The sequence below is a fragment of the Acanthaster planci genome, linkage group LG04 (assembly GCF_054643075.1).
Source record: "Acanthaster planci isolate LZ-2023a linkage group LG04, COTS_SCS, whole genome shotgun sequence".
Taxonomy (NCBI): domain Eukaryota; kingdom Metazoa; phylum Echinodermata; class Asteroidea; order Valvatida; family Acanthasteridae; genus Acanthaster; species Acanthaster planci.
This window is the reverse complement of record NC_141780.1, coordinates 1,383,514-1,399,374: the sequence shown is the minus strand read 5'-3', so window position 1 is coordinate 1,399,374 and position 15,861 is coordinate 1,383,514. Positions and strand designations below refer to the sequence as shown.

Here is a 15,861-nt window from a genome sequence, read left to right as displayed (position 1 = left end):
TGTTTGTAAGCTACAATCGAGGGCTCTGGAACTCATGAATATGAAAATTTTCAAACAACTGAATTTTTGGTTTACTTGGAAACACGGTACTGAGCAATGACGCTACAATAATTATCCTTGACCCATACCATTACATTGCAGCCTGAGCACCGGATGAAGTTGCAGTTTGATCATGTTGCAAATTGCTAAGTCACTGTCAAAATGATATTGTTTACTATTTAACGACTTTGACTTAAATTGACAAAATATTTACAAAATCTCATACCAAAACGTAATTTTCTCAGGTGTACTATTTTTACCATTGCGTATCCAGCGGCGTGGGGTGGGGAATTAACTTGCAAAAAAATCGCCGCTTGCACAGCTTTTTGGGGATTTAAGGATGAACATGGACATAAGGTTTTGCAGTGATTTGATTTGAAAATCCTTTCCCCGGACCCTAGACCTCAGTTCGCCACTGGTCTGAATTAGCAGAGAGATAGGAATATAACTCCGAGCAGAAGGACTTTGCATTGATAAAATTATACTAGTATTCCAGAGCGAATGAAGCCAAAATAATGTACTTCGGATAAAATTCACGAACCGTTATTGATTCAAAGTTTCGAATTAAAGTACATTTCTGACAGTGGCCTCATTCTGGTTGCTTTGTGGGGTCACATGTCTTGGACTTTCACCGATGCCAACAGGGTTAAGTTTTCCCTGTTGGCAGGACAGACGTATCCCGATACATGTACTGCGGTTTGGGTACTAGCGCGGTGACATTCATTTATCCTTATCTTTTCATTTCTTAAATCAATTATTTTTTACTTTAACTTGTACTGCGCCGTTGATTATATCATTTTTATGGAAACGTTGCATTACAAATTTTCAATTATTACTATTAGTATATTTTGCTTCATCTGGCCCCAGATAGTAACTTTTGAATCCAGCCAATTGAATACGATATGAACTATTTCGAGTCCTGTAAAGATAGTATGCGTGGTTTGACGAACAGACGGACTTTGGTCACAAGGACACCACTGTTAACTCTCAGTGTACATTCCAACACAGCTTACTACAGTTGCAGATTCTTTAAAAAAATCGCTGAACCTCCCACTGTGTATTAATAAGGCAACTCATTCCGCGGTAGAACGGGTCCAGGTTATCCCTTGCAACGAAAGGGCAAGCCCATGGAAGTAGGCCGTTGACACTTGAAATGCGTAGAACAAGGGAAGCATTCAAGTACACAAAAATCTTAAAATAGTAAATCAGCTGCTATAAATACCCGTGTGTGTGTAATAATAACCCATTTGTGCTATTTTTATGTTTAAATATCAATGTTTGATTGTGATAATGATATTCAAGGTACACGTATTTTTATCGCTCCATTTGAGCGACAAACCAAAACACATGGCAAAGTGTGATGTTAAACCAAGCATACAAAGTGCTGGAGAATTCACACAAAGTACCTCGTTTGTTATGCAAAATTCACTATTAAGTACACTTTATTTGCATTTCATCAAGAAATATTTACATATGATCTACAACTACAAAATTATTTACTACATAATGAAAAAAGTGCATGAAGTTGGAAATAAATTGTTTTGTCTTTATACAGAAAATATCAACAGCTTATCAAAGGAAGAAAAGTTACAAATACAATCAAATAGTACCCGGGTGTACCTCAAAGCTTGAGTGTCCTCCTCTGGCCAGAGAGAATCCCCAGTGTCATCCTTATGGATAATGATTAGGGGTAACGCTTTTAATGCTTTAAGGCCACTTCTTTCACGCACTGAAGCTCTTTTGGTAACGAATTCCTTATTGGGAAATTGTGCAGAATGTGTTCCTATTTGGCTCTTATCTGCAGCGCCCTCTATAGAACATGAAGAATTCTAGTATACATGTACTTTTAAACAGCCTGAATCATAATGATTTTTCCATGTTCTTCGCACAACAAATTTCACTCTTCAAACAAGAAATCTTGCACCCCACAAAAATTGTTGAGCCTCTGTTATGATATTAACATAATAATATTTATGAAATAGACTCAGTAACATGACAGTGTTGGAATTATCAATTCCAATTTCATGTGCCTTACACAACAGAAAAATCCAAGTTGCACAGTGACTAAATTTGGAAAACGAGGCAGTAGCCCTTTTCACCTCTTCCACAAAAGCAATAAAAATAACTTGACTTATACAGAATCAAAGAAACAAAACAGGTTTGCTATAAGCCCATTAGTGTCTTTGCTTCATTTCCTTGCTGGATAAGTGTTTCACTGGCGTACTTTTCTAACAATTCCATCTTTTTTCTTCTCAACAGAGCTTCCTCAACCTGCAACAGAATAGATGCAAGAAAATCCAAGACTGAAGACATGATATCATTTCAAAGTGAAGTATGTCCTTTCTGGTTTAAGCTGGGAGAATAATTTTTAGGGCAGAAAGGTATGTGACCTTGGCATTTGTCTTCAATATCATTGGACACTAGGACAAAATGGTAAGCATATGGAATCTGTCTGCATCTAAGGAAAAGTTGCTTATTAATTCAACTTTTGCACAGCATAATGCGCATTTCACATCAAAATGTTCATGTATCATATGAAGACTTAAACACAGAAAATGGTGAGAACACAGTTTTCATTTCTTTTGGGCCTGCACCATTTCTAAATAGTCTAGTGATCGGGCAGAACCCTACAACAGTCCCCACTGATGTGCTCTGGGCAATTAATGAAGTCTCTTTAGAAAGGAGCGTTTTCATCTTCAGATTTTCATTTCATAACACTGCATCATACACTGGCTCAAAATTCATCTCACAAACTGGAAGTTTATGAATGCCTTGAATTCTATGAATGTGCACCTTTTGACAAATTTGATGCGAGTACCGAGTAAGATATTACTCACCTCTTTCTGTGTGGGTACTGGGACATGAGCGACGTATCGTGGCTGACCTTCTTCTGTCTCCATCTCAGTTGACTCTTCCTCATCTTCAGACTGCATTTAGAAAGAAGAAAACAACAGGTGAGCAATGTAGAGGAAGGAATGATTCTACAGAATTTCCAACGTCAGGACTTCATTACAGGAGCCTCTCAGTCCATTTAAGGTTAGGATTGTGACTTTCAGATGCAAAGATTCAATTGTTGAATGTCATTCTTCTGGTTGAAGTCTTGTATACTCCCCCCAATCTCACTGACCTCAGGGTCATGTGTGATGGCATATATATCCTCCTCGACCTCTTGCTCCTTGGTGACCTCGTCGCTTAGCAACCCTGCTTCCTTCTTAGACTTCCATTCGCTCACAGCTGCTGCAATGACTAGAACACAGACAAAAGAGGTAAAGGAAATAAACTATGAGGTGAAAATGCATCAAGGGTACAAGTGTATCAGGTGTGAGTATTTTCATCCATGTTTGAATAAAACATTTCGTAATCACAAGAAAAGAAACTTGTTCTGGGAAGATTGGGTAATTTGTTCTTGACTAATCTTTGATATCAAAAGGCAGAAATTCATTTCAGACTCTAGGAAGATTTCAGTGTTCTAGTTGAGTCTATTACCAGTCCCTGCAAGTCCCTCACAATTCCATCACTGGTCATCCTGTCTTTATAAGCCAAATCACGAGCTGTCAAAATGAGTTTTGACAAAAGTATTCCTTCGTCACTCTTCACCCATTATTTACAACCGGTCTTGTGAACAGAACTGGATTGGGAAGGGACTTTAAAAGTATTTATAAGGGAAGGGCCATTGACTCACTCTGTTTTTCATGTTCCACTTCCAGAGGTACCAAGACTCCATCATCCTCATCCCTGTAACCATAGTAATCTGCATCAATGAACTTCATCAGTTCTGCCCGAGTCTTCTTTGGCGGCGGAGGAGCTGTGAGAAGACAGTCAATGGAGCATCAAGATTAAAATCTTAATAGAAGATGGGGAGAAGGCATTGTGGAGAGCAACTAGCCTGGAATAGAGAGGTGAAGGATTGTGGAAGAAGTATTCCTCCTACAGACATTTCTCCTGTGATGTCACAATTGTGCTGGACTGCGATGTGTTGTGATGGTAATGCCAGCATAGTGCTGTGATGGTAATCTACTTATTCAAGATAAACTGCATTTGCATGTGCGCTTGTACATGGTTGAAGCTGCCCCTAGGAACATATGTGATCACCGTGGCCAAGGCGGTCCACATGTAGTAGCACAATCCAGTCACATGGATGAAAAAGGTCTACAAGAGAGAAAAACAGACTAGATAGACACAGAGACAATATCAGACAGTAACACATAAACGTACATGTACATGATCAGCCTGACAGGCCATTCCAAACTAGATAGACACAGAGACAATATCAGACAGTAACACATACACGTACATGTACATGATTAGCCTGACAGGCCATTCCAAACTAGATAGACACAGAGACAATATCAGACAGTAACACATACACGTACATGTACATGATTAGCCTGACAGGCCATTCCAAACTAGATAGACACAGAGACAATATCAGACAATAACATATACACGTACATGTACATGATTAGCCTGACAGGCCATTCCAAACTAGATAGACACAGAGACAATATCAGACAATAACATATACACGTACATGTACATGATTAGCCTGACAGGGCATTCCAAACTAGATAGACACAGAGACAATATCAGACAGTAACACATACACGTACATGTACATGATCAGCCTGACAGGCCATTCCAAACTAGATAGACACAGAGACAATATCAGACAGTAACACATACACGTACATGTACATGATTAGCCTGACAGGCCATTCCAAACTAGATAGACACAGAGACAATATCAGACAGTAACACATACACGTACATGTACATGATTAGCCTGACAGGCCATTCCAAACTAGATAGACACAGAGACAATATCAGACAGTAACACATACACGTACATGTACATGATTAGCCTGACAAGCCATTCCAAACTAGATAGACACAGAGACAATATCAGACAATAACATATACACGTACATGTACATGATTAGCCTGACAGGCCATTCCAAACTAGATAGACACAGAGACAATATCAGACAATAACATATACACGTACACGTACATGACTAGCCTGACAGGCCATTCCAAACTAGATAGACACAGAGACAATATCAGACAGTAACACATAAACGCACATGATTAGCCTGACAGGCCATTCCAAACTAGATAGACACAGAGACAATATCAGACAGTAACACATAAACGTACATGTACATGATTAGCCTGACAGGCCATTCCAAACTATATAGACACAGAGACAATATCAGACAATAACATATACACGTACATGTACATGATTAGCCTGACAGGCCATTCCAAACTATATAGACACAGAGACAATATCAGACAATAACATATACACGTACATGTACTCGATTAGCCTGACAAGCCATTCCCACCTTGACAGGCAGAGGGAATGCTCCCTGAGTATCACAACATTAAGTCTGATTGCTCTCACTAGATTGAGACAACAATCTCTCAACAAATGCTCTCACATTTTGAGACAACCCAATCACTGTCGATGTTTAAGGCCAGTTTCTTCAACTTACGTTCTTGCTCAAAGAGCTCTCTAACCCCTGGCAGGTCCTTGGCAGCTCCAAAGTACTTGTAGCCCCTGTTTCCTGGTACCTCTTTTCCTTCCTTGTCCAACATCTTGGGACCAATTTTCTGCCGAGGAAATTCCCCACGATAAGGCAAACATGTTCATCCAAAATCTATACAATACCACAAGTTGTTTTGACCGGGGCTCCATTTTACCATTGATATATTTTCTCACTGAATCACACTTCCTCCTACGAGAAACTAATCTGCTGACATAATTTGCACTCTGCAAGATCAGGAGTTCATTTCAGACTTTGGAAAATTCATACCGAGGTGCTCATGACAATGTAGTCCAATCAATTTGTATTCTAGAAGTATGGCCTATATGTAAAGAGCTTTGTAGATTTGTAACACTAGAGGATGATCATATCCTAGTTAAATAAGGAGTGGACAAGATTGGAACTACTCATTTGAAGTATTATATACTCACTCGATAATCTGGTCCACCAAGTTCAACGATTCGCGCTTCCCAGTGGGTCTTCTCCCTGAGGAGTTTGTTGATTTCGTCGTTCAAGTCTCGAAGACGGAACTCGCCAAGGCCAGCTATCCAAGAAAGAAAATAAGGGCGGAAATAAAGAACAGAATGATAAATGTTTATTTTCACATTTTTTTGCTGGGAACAGCAATTATTTGTGTATGTATTCGTTTCAAAAAGAAATCCTGGGTCCACAGTGGTCAATGTGATAATTTGTCTTGTTTGCAAACAAATGAGGCCAAATGGCTTCTTCTGGAAGCTCTAAACTATTAGCCAAATATAGTACAAGGGATCGTGGTCAGGAATTTCTTTTTGTGCACTGCTTTGCAAAAGAAGGATTGGGTCAGAAACATAATTATTTTGGGGGTTTCGTCTAATCTTCCTACAGCCAGAAACCAACCGTTTTGTATCTGTGCCACCTTTTTCGACACCTCTGATATGATCTGTCGCCTCCATTTCTCAGCCTTATGGAGGTCCTCACACTCGGTAGCCAGGTATGGTCGTTTTTCCCGGACCTTCCCTTCCTCCATCTGAGCTTGGCGCCATCGTGCCAACTTGGTCCTAACACAGGGACAAAACAAGGCCACATTGACTTTCTGACATTCCATATCCACGTACACATCTACCAAAACTGCAAGTTATTTTTCCAATTACCAAGCTTGAAGATCAGACGATGATTAAAGTCAATGTGAATGTTATACATGGAAAATTAGGATTAAGATCAGAAACCCTCAAAGACAGAACTTGTAGAAAATATATTGTTTACATATTTATTTATCATGATTCAAAAGGCAAATTGCTGGAAAGAAAGAATCAGATGAGAAATTCTGTTACTCACATTGCTTTCTCAGAATTCCGAGCCTGTTGGATTAAAATTAAAATTGGATACAATAAGTTATGAAAATGTGGAAATGACACGAGTGGTATACAGATTGCTTCCCTGCTTCAACCCTAACCCTACTGGGTATTTTGGCTAAAAACCCTGTCAGTCTGTACCATTTGTCAAAGTGGCTTGCCTGCCCAGTGCAACATGATCCAACAGGTCGACTATATCGTCGCGCACAGGGAAAAAAATATAGGCCATACAGGTACTAGTGGCTGCTGGTTTTCGCTCTCAGTTTAACAAAATCAAACAATGCAATTGTTTCATGGGACCTGCCCCCGTTGTCTCAACATGGCCAGTTTGTTCAGCAGCTGTTGACTGTCCAGCGCAACAAAGTACACCAGAGCTTTACACCTGGCGGACTTCACTGTACCTCTTAAGGTGAGGGTTATGGTATGATCAAACAAATAGTGTGGATCTCAGTTTTAGACAGACTATAAAGCATTATACATGTATGATTTTTTTTGCAGAAACTGCCATGAATGAAAATGTACTGGATGTTGATAAGGTCAGAAGGGTAATTTCAGCAAAACATATTTACTTGGTAAACATTTTATTTTCAAGAATAAAAACTGCATGATCATGGGCAGACAACTGGTTTTGTAAAAGGTTATGTTTCCTTCCATCATATTTCTCAAACTTTTGACTTTGAGATCAAAGTTGGAGATTTGCAACAGATGTAAAAATGCTGGGCACGATCATCAGACTGGCAAGATTGATTATTGTGCTTGCCATGAGTCCATTTCTTGAGGCATAGTCTGTTGATCCTTCTGCCATTGTTGATGTTCAACTAACTTGGACTCTATGAATCCCCTTTTTTAACATGCGGACATGGTCGGGTGATAGTAGAGTCCATGTACCTTTCATAGGCTTTCCCTTCCATTAATTGATTTCGCTCAAACAGCTCATACATTAGTACCTGTACTGTTTGGGGTTGAATTCTGAGGATTTTGATTTGGGGTACAACAATGTACAAGCTATTTACATATTTTGAGTGAAATCCATTAATGGAAGAAAAGCCTTTGATTAAGGGTACTTAGAGTAGAGTATCACCTGGCCATGTCCAAATGCAAAAAAAGAAAAAGAAAAATGCCCAAAAAATGCACAGAGTCCCAGTTACTCAGACTAGGCTTACCATATTTGTAGTTTACAGGTGTAGAAAACTTATGAAAGGTAAAATAAAACTATTTATAATTGACTGAGAGCATGGAGAGTGCATGGAGGTCGATTATGGGCAGATTGACTGATTGCTGATTCATTGCAACCAACAACTTGACAACAAGCATGACAAGCAACATACCCAAAAAACTACATGCCCAACATTTACTCCTAGTCCCAGAACTAGGACTGTGAGGCACGGAGTGTGGCTCACAGTTCTGGGAGTCAGCTAGGCCTACCCAACATCAACATGATGAATGCTGGTCAACTCGTACGCCGACCAACTCGTACACCCCAACTCGTACGCCGACCAACTCGTATGCTGACCAACTCGTACGCCGCCCAACTCTGGCGGTTCACACCTGCGTCAGAGCCTTAACCTCGTACAAGCTTTTGCTGCCGTGTTTCAACCAAATTTACCATTAGATGTAAATCAATTAAATGTAAATTACCAGATAAGCTGATTGTTCACTACTTTTTTCTTTTTAGGTCGAGACTGGTATTTTTAGATTTTGCTTAGATATCCTTAAAGATTGGTCACATCACTGTAAAAAATGTCCATAAATTTACGGTGTCCGTAATGGACATTTCCAGTAAAATTACGGATTTGTTCTGTAATTTTACGGGAACAATTCCGTAATTTTGCAATTGAAACAGAGCTTCTCTAGAGCTTTGCAGCGCGTACTTAAATTACTCAAATCTTCATTCACACTGTTGGGGGTGAAGGTGAAAGTAGGATCCCCGTTATCAGTCAAGGTAGTGACGGGAATTATTAAGGAGGTTTCTAATAACGTTAGTTATACTACAAGGCGTACGAGTTGGTCGGTTTACGAGTTGGTCGGTTTACGAGTTGGTCGGTTTACGAGTTGGTCGGTTTACGAGTTGGTCGGTTTACGAGTTGGTCGGTTTACGAGTTGGTCGGTTTACGAGTTGGGTGGCGTACGAGTTGACCTGCTTCGAACATGATATATAACAAACATATGCGACAAAAACGTTTACGAATCGCCTTTGCAATCATGTAATTCAATGATTCATGTCACTGTCAAATAACAGATAGGCCTAGCTAGGCCTAGTAAATATTCTCGGTAAAATAAACAAGTGACTGTAACATAAAGAATGCAAAATTACCATTTTATACTCTGAATTATTCCTGGTGACTTGGAATGGAGTTTCTAAACCTTCTTCACGTCTTACATTTTCAACAGACAGAAGCTGCGTAACAAATCACACAAAATGACACAGTGAATGACCCAAAAGTCGCCCTCAAGAGTTATTTTTCAGTTAGGCCGGTGCCTTTAAGGGCGGTTTCTATTGGCCGATATCACTCACCAGTGGGTTCTTTGGCCAATGATAATATAGATGAGTAAGATAGTATTGGACAAGTACACGACACGAACCAGCAGCACGTGTGTGGGTCAAAAATTATGGTGAGTAAAACTTCGTGAGGTTGTGTCGTTGTATTACTTTTTTCGCCGTAATTTCGTGACTGGTTGTGTATTTTGCTAAAGATTGTTCTATTTTATATTTAGCAAACAAAACACGAAAATAACCTTGCCTATGTCGGGTGTTGTCAGAGTCTCAGTCAGAGTCGGTCGAAAATGAATTATTCTTAACGTTACGTTAGGTCACCTTTTGAGGTGATAGAGGGCGCGCTTACGCCATCAGAGACTTTTAGTTGATGTTTCTGTTGTTCTGAAATTAACCACTTGGCCACAGCCGGCATAGGACCTATCGAATGACGTGATTAAAAATTTACCCTAAAAATTAAAAATTTAGCTAAATCTAGCCAGCTAGCTGCCTTATTTGCTAGTTGGTACAGTCATGACAGCTGAACCTCATTAATAATAAGATGCCCTTCAGCAAGTTGTAACCTTTTTAAAGAACCTTGTAGTTGTAGGAATTAAAACAATGAAAAATAAAGGATTGAGACCTAACATTTTCCTTGTTATAGGCCTGTTACGCCCCAGCTACAGCATAAATCCCAACTACAGCACAGAGGTCCAGTGTGTGCATGTACCAAAGTCATTTTGTTTACATCAACAACTGGTGCTTGTAGAAATGAGTTTTCCTATAGATGCCATATGTTAGATGAATTATGTCAGGTGTGAAATGCATTAACTTGGAGAAAATTGAGAAAAATTTCTATTGAGATTGGTCAACTACAGTTGGGCCAGTCCAACTGCAGCACAATAATTGGGACTGTCCCAACTATAGTTAGGACAGATGCTATAGTTGAGGCGTAACAGGCTCAAGCAGAATCTTGTATTCACGGTGCTCTTATTAACGAAGTTCGACTGTACAGTATTCTGTAGGTCTCCTTGCTCCACCTCACTGAGCCCGTAGTTCTGGGGTAGGCCTGGCCTTCTGATGCATGTGCTCCGTGTTATCGATTATGGACATGGTGGGGAATTGCTGGACAAACTTTCTGATGTTTACTCTGCCTTTGCAGAGCAATCTTTCACCGTGCTTCCACACAGCAATTAATTAGAAAGAAGTGATTGACTGTCAATGATAGAAGTTACTGGATAGTGCAGCATGACCACTGATGATCGAACAGTTTTGATCATCAGTGAGACAGCATGTTCCTTAATTTTAGGATAGTGATGTAGTAAGCTATAATTACGTTTCTGATCATATTTGTCAGTTGCGACGGCAAGCAAGACAACGGAGGGAATACCTGTATCGGAAATCCCTAGAGTCTAAAGATCGCATCATCAGTGAAAGAAAGCGAAAGCTTAAGGAAGCCTTGGATGGTTTGTACACACTCACTGTCAACATTTAAAGGGTCCATGTCATGATTTTTGTCTTAGCTACAAATCTTGTGCAGCGTTCTTCTCTCAAATGTACATGTATGAAAACATCGTTTTTTGGTTTATTAAAAAAGTGCACAGTAGAAAATTTCCAACCTAACCATTTGCGATTATTTAAGCTAGATTCTGAAAAAGTTCTGATACTGTTGAGCTGTAAGAATGATATGAAAACCACGATTTTATTGAAAGTTGTTTGTTTAAATGTCAGGATTTATGTATGCATTTGCCCTTTGACCTTCATGTTTATTCCACCCTGTATTCAGAGAACAAACCAATACCTACTGAGCTGAGGAAAGATGCTTTGAGTTTACAGAAGGCTCTTGCATATGATGATGAAGGCGGACAAGGTGGGATGACTTTCTGTGATCTTAATTTTGTCTGGTTGTGGAGATGGAAAAGATTACCTGGCTTGAACTTGATTTTCAATTTCAGTGTAATTACAGTTTGTCATGCAGAAGACTTCATCAGAGGACATATATTTTAACCATGTCCCCAACCTTTCTAAGCCTTAAGTACCAAAACTCTAATATTTGCCATGGTCTTTAACAGATATCATTTATGGATTTAGCTTCAATAAAATTCAGGATTAGACTGGAACACAATGGGTCTAGAACCCTTTTTTTCCTTGATTTTATGTGCTTCAAGAAATCTAGCTGGATCTGCCCCCGATTCACAGCCATGAGATTATCAACTCGCTTGTCTTGATGATTTTGCTTTTTTTAATTTTGCTTTGTATTTTTTTTTGTAAGTGTGCGCCCTTTTGTTTGCTCTTGTTCAATGCAGAGTACAGTCACATCGATGATGAGTACCGATGGGCCGGGGTTGAAGATCCCAAGATAATGTTGACAACCTCCAGGGATCCCAGTTCCAAACTCAAACAGTTTGCCAAAGTTAGTTATGAACCAGTCAGATTCGCATGATGTCAGATGTAGAAATCCTGTGCTTATTTAGAATTAAAAATTCATGGTTATCTCTGTTACTCTAATTTGCTTGTTAATGGAATGGACTGATATGTTCCAGGGCATAATTGCATTGTACAAGTTTCGTTGTTTGTGATAAGCAGAAGATAGAAATTAGCTTTGGCCATTTGCAGTGATTTTTAGCATTGTTTGATTGTGATGTTATTGTTGATATTGTCAGGAATTGAAATTGTTTTGCAGCTGTGACTATTCAATGTCATTTGGATTTCCTTAAGCATCACAAAGACATTTCTATCAGAACAACAGGACACAGTAGGAGATTTGAATCTTTTAAGATAAAATTTGTCTTCTGCTGTAACAAACAACTGAAAAAGGTGTGACCTGTCAATATCGACCAATCATGGAACAGTCTTTGTTATTAAGTTCACCTGTGAAATTTTGATGTGTGTAGGAAGTCAAGCTGATTTTCCCCAACGCTCAGCGGCTGAACCGTGGTAACTACGATGTGTCTCAGTTAGTTCAGGCTTGCCGGGCCAATGAGGTCACAGATCTCTTGATTATTCATGAGCATCGAGGAGTGCCAGGTTTGTATTGGGCTTCCATATTTTCGTTTTGCTGATAAGAGTTAAGCATGAAAGATTTCATTTGTGATAGTTTTGTGTCGAGTATGGATGTGATGCAGAGTGTTCATCAAAGGCTACGCAGTTACTGATCGTTTAGAAGGATAGTCTCAGATGAGCAATTGTTGTAAAGTTCTAACTTATGAAGAACATCTAATGTCTTGGTAATCCATACCTGCTGCTTAGCATTTGACGGTAGCCATTGATTCATTGACAAAGACAGATGTGGGTATTCAAAAGAATTTTTCTGTTGGGATATTTGTTAGAGGCACAATTATTTCATGTTTTGCTAACTTCGAGATTGTTTATTCCCTTTTAAATAAAGGGAAACAACAGATCCATTTAATGACTCAGCTTGCTTAACATCGTCAAATCTGCCATCTTTCTGTAACATTTAATTGTGGATTGGCAAAAAGGAGGTCAAAATTATCCATGACTTGGATTGATCATTCCTCAATCTTGTTTTGGTCAGATGCTTTGCAGGTGTGCCACCTGCCTTACGGTCCAACAGCCTTCTTTACTCTGCTCAACACGGTCATGAGGCATGACATACCAAATATCGGAACCATGTCTGAAGTCTATCCACATCTAATATTCCACAACTTCAAGTCAAAACTTGGAGAAAGGGTAAGTGATTGGAAAATTAACCGTAGAAGTGATTTTCCTGTAGGCTAATTGCTAAATTACTGTTCTTATTTGAAGTCAGCCAACTTGTTCTCCATTTTGTGCCTGCTGAAGTCAAAATTAAAGATCATTTCAAAACTGACTTTGCGACAGCATGCAGTGGAAAAAAATGAATTTTTGTGTTCTTGTTTATTTTTGAATGGGCAGGTCATGAACATACTCAAGTATTTGTTTCCTGTGCCAAAGGAAGACAGCAAACGGGTCATTACGTTTGCCAACCAAGATGACGTAATATCCTTCAGGTGACAATTATTTTTATAACAGTTGGGCAAGTAGACTGGATTCCTGTCCTTGTGAATCAGGACAGGCAATGGTATTCTGAACATGGAGATTTCATTGGTTGTTCTGCAGTGTGGAAATTGTTTCCCTAGAATCTGATTGGTCAGGCTTGGAAGTGTGATCAATCTGGCATCAGAACCTACAGGTGTATGCACAGAGTTATAAACGATTCACCTGAGAGAAATTGTCTTGAAGAAAATTTACTGTGATATTGGAGATCAGCTGTTACTGGCCTTGAATTACATTGATTTTATCGGCATTGGTTTTTCTGTGGCTGGAGGGGGATATTCTCAACTCTGTGACTTGTATGAAATTTGGCAAAGGGGACTAAAGGTGCTTCCTCTGGATTCTGGTCGAATGGTGGATCATTTCAATAAAAATGGGATGTTCGTATTTAGACAAGTTTGTATTGGAATAAGTTTACACGTTTTTTTTGTCACTTCACAATGCCGAGTCATGTTCATTTGTTCCAGGCATCACGTCTACAAGAAGACAGACCACAGAAACATTGAACTGTCAGAGGTTGGGCCTAGATTTGAAATGAAATGTAAGTGCAGACGAAGAATATAATAATTGTTAGCTTTATGGATTTGAGTAGATGAAAGTTGTAGATAGGGATTAGGTTAGTCAAGTTGCTGTTAGAACATAAACAGATGCCCTGATTACAACATTAATATACATCAGATTAATTGAATAACTGTTTTAACCCTAACACTCCTCAGTCCTCCAACAGGTGAAGGATTGAGGAGGGTTAGGGTTAAGAAAGAAATGCAAGGGCCTGACGGCAAACCTCTTCCCATCCGTTGTACTTTGTCTTCTCCATAGACTTGCCAGTTATCATAATTTCTTTCACAACTCCTTTCATTATACAGTGTATGAAATCCGGCTAGGCACCATTGAGAAGGAAGATCCCGGAGATACAGAGTGGGTGTCAAGACCTTACATGAATACGGCCAAGAAACGTAGACATCTCGCTGACCAATGATGCTCACAAATACCCTCTGTCGAGTGACGTCATCACCTGTCAGTACGATAGTTTTTAGTTTGGATACATTATTGTACATAGCGTATGCGACAGTGTGTACCAGTCAAGTATTCTTACCTTTTGATTTCATTCACTACATACCCATCTGTAAAAATTGGACAATACGTTTTTTTGTTAAAACTTTTGTCACACCTTTACTTGTGTGAAATGCTGAAATGCATTCCTGACTTGTTATTTGGTGCCTTAAATGCTTACCGAAAGGTGCTGTGTTTATTCACCTGGAAAGGTCTTACTGCATGCCCGAGTAGACTTCCCATGTATTATGAGCTACATGTATGTAGAAACAAGACATGGTTTACTGTTTCCAAAGATATACATCACATTGGGGAGATGTTTAGATCGCAGATGCTTGCACTAATAAGCAGGAGGTCATGGGTTCGACTCCCACCCAAATAAGCTAGTGAACCTGTTGACTGGTTCAAAATAAAAACTTGTTTAAGCTTTTTTAATTACAGATTGTGACACAGAATCTAATGATTACTTATGCATATCGCATGAAAATAAAATGTGAACACAAAAATGTCCATACATATCAATGTACATCATGTGCTGTTGTGATCCGGATGATCGCTGCTTTATTTGTGGGTCAGGTGGATCACCTGCGTAGCCTGTTAAGCAGTAGCCGTAACATTGGAGGGAATGGAGAAAAACAAAGCTTCCTCACTGTGGAGAGTGACCGACAGTATTGTTGACGTACTTTTATGTGGTGCTCTTTAATTTTTTGCCTCTGGTGCCTTGCTAGAACCATTTTTTTAACCTCAGACTTCACAAGTGAGTGATATTTCATCACGCGCGCCGTCAACATTTCCATTCATAATTAAGTGTTGAGTTTACCTACCCGGTGTAAAGTGCAACAAAATTCGATTTGCCCTGATTTTTAGATTTGCATCGTGCAGAGTGAACTATTTTTAAATGCACCAAAAGTAACAAAATAATTTCCTTACAAAAAGCTTGTACACCAGTGGAAAAAAGCTTGAATTTATCAAATTTAAGAATTTCAAAACTGTAGGAATTTCTTAGATAAGTGCAAATGTGCTTCCTGAGGGGACTCCATTATATTCGACACTTTGGTGTAAATGTGATTTTTGGTTTACATTATTTTTTCCAAAATGAATCCGCCACATGTATATCCCACGACTGGATGATTGCACCCAGTCAAGTCGGCCCGCGCTTGGCAGACGTACGTACGTGTACGCACATCTATCTTTGCTAGAGCGCCCTCTATTGTTTGCAAGAAAAATCACTACACTGACGATAAAGAAATTGACCGTCTTTAAAAGGTGACTTGACTCAGTGCTGTAGTTTTTTTTAGTTAAAATTTGTTGCAGTGGCATTGAGAACGCCAATGGGGGAGGGAAAAAATGGATAATTTTGTTTGGAATGTATAACACCGATATA

General features: G+C 39.3%; 2 protein-coding genes across 2 annotated transcripts; one reads left to right on the top strand and one right to left on the bottom strand.

Moving 5' to 3' along the window:
* Positions 1-1,446: 1,446 nt before the first annotated feature.
* Positions 1,447-9,723, bottom strand: isy1-rab43 (ISY1-RAB43 readthrough). Its single transcript, XM_022240249.2, has 10 exons — positions 9,656-9,723; positions 9,234-9,317; positions 6,903-6,925; positions 6,465-6,625; positions 6,020-6,132; positions 5,538-5,655; positions 3,722-3,844; positions 3,167-3,285; positions 2,877-2,966; positions 1,447-2,310 (listed from the first exon to the last, which is right to left on the bottom strand). The coding sequence occupies exons 2-10, from the start codon at positions 9,234-9,236 to the stop codon at positions 2,203-2,205; spliced, it is 858 nt and encodes a 285-aa protein (XP_022095941.1). The 5' UTR covers positions 9,237-9,317; positions 9,656-9,723; the 3' UTR covers positions 1,447-2,202.
* Positions 9,378-15,747, top strand: imp4 (IMP U3 small nucleolar ribonucleoprotein 4). The gene is made up of 9 exons (XM_022240246.2): positions 9,378-9,532; positions 10,750-10,858; positions 11,179-11,262; positions 11,699-11,805; positions 12,287-12,419; positions 12,928-13,082; positions 13,287-13,381; positions 13,892-13,965; positions 14,291-15,747. Exons 1-9 carry the CDS (start codon positions 9,530-9,532, stop codon positions 14,401-14,403), a joined length of 873 nt encoding a protein of 290 aa, XP_022095938.1. The 5' UTR covers positions 9,378-9,529; the 3' UTR covers positions 14,404-15,747.
* The last annotated feature ends 114 nt before the right edge of the window (positions 15,748-15,861 follow it).